Source organism: Hyla sarda, chromosome 3 (genome assembly GCF_029499605.1).
Source record: "Hyla sarda isolate aHylSar1 chromosome 3, aHylSar1.hap1, whole genome shotgun sequence".
Taxonomy (NCBI): domain Eukaryota; kingdom Metazoa; phylum Chordata; class Amphibia; order Anura; family Hylidae; genus Hyla; species Hyla sarda.
Genome location: NC_079191.1, coordinates 11,705,824 through 11,708,962, shown reverse-complemented (window position 1 = coordinate 11,708,962; position 3,139 = coordinate 11,705,824). Strand labels below are relative to the sequence as shown.

At 44.4% G+C, this 3,139-nt stretch overlaps 1 protein-coding gene across 1 annotated transcript; it reads left to right on the top strand.

Annotated features, from left to right (window-relative positions):
- The first annotated feature begins 1,727 nt into the window (after window positions 1-1,727).
- On the top strand, window positions 1,728-2,765 carry LOC130360939 (taste receptor type 2 member 9-like). The gene has a single exon (XM_056563495.1). The coding sequence runs from the start codon at window positions 1,728-1,730 to the stop codon at window positions 2,763-2,765; it is 1,038 nt and encodes a 345-aa protein (XP_056419470.1).
- Window positions 2,766-3,139: the final 374 nt, after the last annotated feature.

Below are 3,139 nucleotides of genomic sequence, written 5' to 3'. Positions count from 1 at the left end.
CAAACTTATCCGGCAAGGATAAGCGTATCCCAGGAGCGGCCACTCGCTGCGGAGGAGGTGCAGGAGCTGGCGGAGGAGATGACTGCTGAAGCTGTGGTAGCAACTGTTGTAGCATAACGGTCAGTTGAGACAGCTGTTGGCCTTGTTGCGCAATCTGTTGTGACTGCTGGGCGACCACCGTGGTGAGGTCAGCGACAACTGGCAGAGGAACTTCAGCGGGATCCATGGCCGGATCTACTGTCACGATGCCAGCTGGCAGGTAGTGGACCCTCTGTGCCAGAGAGGGATTGGCGTGGACCGTGCTAGTGGACCGGTTCTAAGTCACTACTGGTTTTCACCAGAGCCCGCCGCAAAGCGGGATGGTCTTGCTGCGGCGGTAGTGACCAGGTCGTATCCACTAGCAACGGCTCACCTCTCTGGCTGCTGAAGATAGGCGCGGTACAAGGGAGTAGGCAGAAGCAAGGTCGGACGTAGCAGAAGGTCGGGGCAGGCAGCAAGGATCGTAGTCAGGGGCAACGGCAGAAGGTCTGGAAACACTGGCAAGGGACACACAAGGAACGCTTTCACTGGCACTAAGGCAACAAGATCCGGCAAGGGAGTGCAAGGGAAGTGAGGTAATATAGGGAGTGCACAGGTGATAACTCTAATTGGAACCACTGCGCCAATCAGCGGCGCAGTGGCCCTTTAAATCGCAGAGACCCGGCGCGCGCGCGCCCTAGGGAGCGGGGCCGCGCGCGCCGGGACAGAACAGACGGGGAGCGAGTCAGGTAGGAGAGCCGGGGTGCGCATCGCGAGCGGGCGCTACCCGCATCGCGAATCGCATCCCGGCTAGCAGCAGGATCGCAGCGGAGGAGGTGAAGCGAGCGCTCCGGGGAGGAGCGGGAACCCGGAGCGCTCGGCGTAACAGTATGTATGTGAGTGTTGTTAGATATTTGGTTATGTAAGGTGCATCTCTAGTATTTTCTAGGGAAAACTGGGCTGGCCGGTTAGGCAGGATTTATGTTCTTTTATTTGAAATGTAAATTTTGGGTTTATGTTATTTTATGTTGTTGTTTTCAGTTATGGCAAAGTTGTGCTGGGTTTTGTGTTTGTTATGATTTACATTTTTCTAATAAAAAAGATTTACAGGATATAACTCAGGATCAGTAAAGGATAAGTAATGTAATGTATGTACACAATGACCTCACCAGCAGAATAGTGAGTACAGCTCTGGAGTATAATACAGGATATAACTCAGGATAAGTACAGGATAAGTAATGTAATGTATGTACACAGTGACCCCACCAGCAGAATAGTGAGTACAGCTCTGGAGTATAATACAGGATATACTGTAACTCAGGATCAGTAAAGGATAAGTAATGTATGTACACAGTTACCCCATCAGAAGAATAGTGAGTACAGCTCTGGAGTATAATACAGGATATAACTCAGGATCAGTACAGGATAAGTAATCTATGTACACAGTTAACTCACCAGAAAAATAGTGAGTGCAGCTCTGGTGTATATTATATTATGTAAGTCAAGGCCAGAACAGGAGTACAATCTGTTTATAAGGCGACTGAACAGGTGATCATAGATTTTGGATTTTTCCTTTTTTGCTCTCACTGTGGTGAAATGTTCCAGCAATGCTGTGTGATCTGCTTTCCATTTGTAGACTTGTGCCAGCTCGGAATCTTTGTGGTGCTGTTTGTATTTCCAATGTAAATCATGGAAAATTTTAATAAATGATGAAAACATTGTCTAAAACCTATGACAGAAACTCAGCCTCATCAGGATCTCACAGTATAGACGAGACGGCTGATCCTACAGAAGGTGACACCATGGTCCTGTATCTGGATATCCTGGTCCCGGCACTGATTGCTCTTATACCTGGACTGGTGATAAACTCATTTATTATAGTCATCAATGTCACTGACTGGTTGAATGGAAGATCGGTGACTCCTGTTGACCACATTATAACTTCTCTTGGGATTTCACGAATGTGCGCTCAGTGTGCTGTTACACTTAGTATTATTGTCTCTACAATCTTTCAGAACAACCTCCATGTGGATGTAACTGTGTTTATTATGGATACACTCTATTCTTTCTCTGTTTATTCCAATATTTGGTTAACATGTCTTCTCTCCATTGTTTTCTGTCTGAAGATCTCCAACCTCCGCACCAGACTGTTCCTGTATCTGAGGAGGATGATAGATCAGAGGACTGTGCATTTCATTGTAGGATCAGTTCTTCTCTCAGCTATCAATTGTTTGTTGCCGACCATCATTCATGTGACCAAAGGTGGAACATACAATACAACCATGGATAATTTATTACTGGATTGCACTTCTAGTGATTCTTTATACATTCATATTATATCATCCATCATCCCGATGCTTTTCTGTTCCATCTCCTCCGTCCTCCTCTTCACCTCGTTGTATCATCACATAACAAAGATGAAGATGAGCGGGAACTTATCCATCAATCTGAAGACATATCACTCAGCCATGACATTTGTATCCATCACTTTTATTTACAACAGTAAATACTTCACTGGTCATATGGTTAGTGTCTTTATGTACTATTTATACTGTGAGTATGTTCTATGGCTTGACACTGTCTTGGGATTCCTACCAATTCTACATTCCTCCTACCTGATCTACAGAACGGCCAAACTGAGGAGTCACATGTCCAAGGTTCTTAAGAATGTCATTGATTTCTTCTTCCAAAGGAAAATGACAGAAACTAGAGAGGACATTGAAATGATAACTCTAGGATGTAACTAATGTTTTTATGAGGGTATACATTATCAGTGCCCACCTCATTTATGAGTGGCTAAAATAGTAGGAGGTAAGATGAGATGCGAAATCCAGAGGACTTATGGGAATCATCACCATTTTATTTTGCCAAGGAGCCTCCAACTTACTCAATCATTCCTTGTAGGAGATTTCCATAACTAGTTTCGCTTTTCTGTATCCTTTGGTTTAAATTACCAATAAAAAACTTTAATGAGAAAAAATGCATCTCCCCTAACAAATTCTATCTGATTTTCCTGGTTCTGACACTGATCGCTCTTATACCATACACTCATTTATTATAGTCATCGATGTCACTGACTGGTTGAATGGAAGATCAGTGACTCCTGTTGACCACATTATAA

Excerpts from the sequence above, each read along its gene's own strand:
- LOC130360939 (XM_056563495.1), top strand. The coding sequence starts at position 1,728 with ATGAAAACATTGTCTAAAACCTATGACAGAAACTCAGCCTCATCAGGA.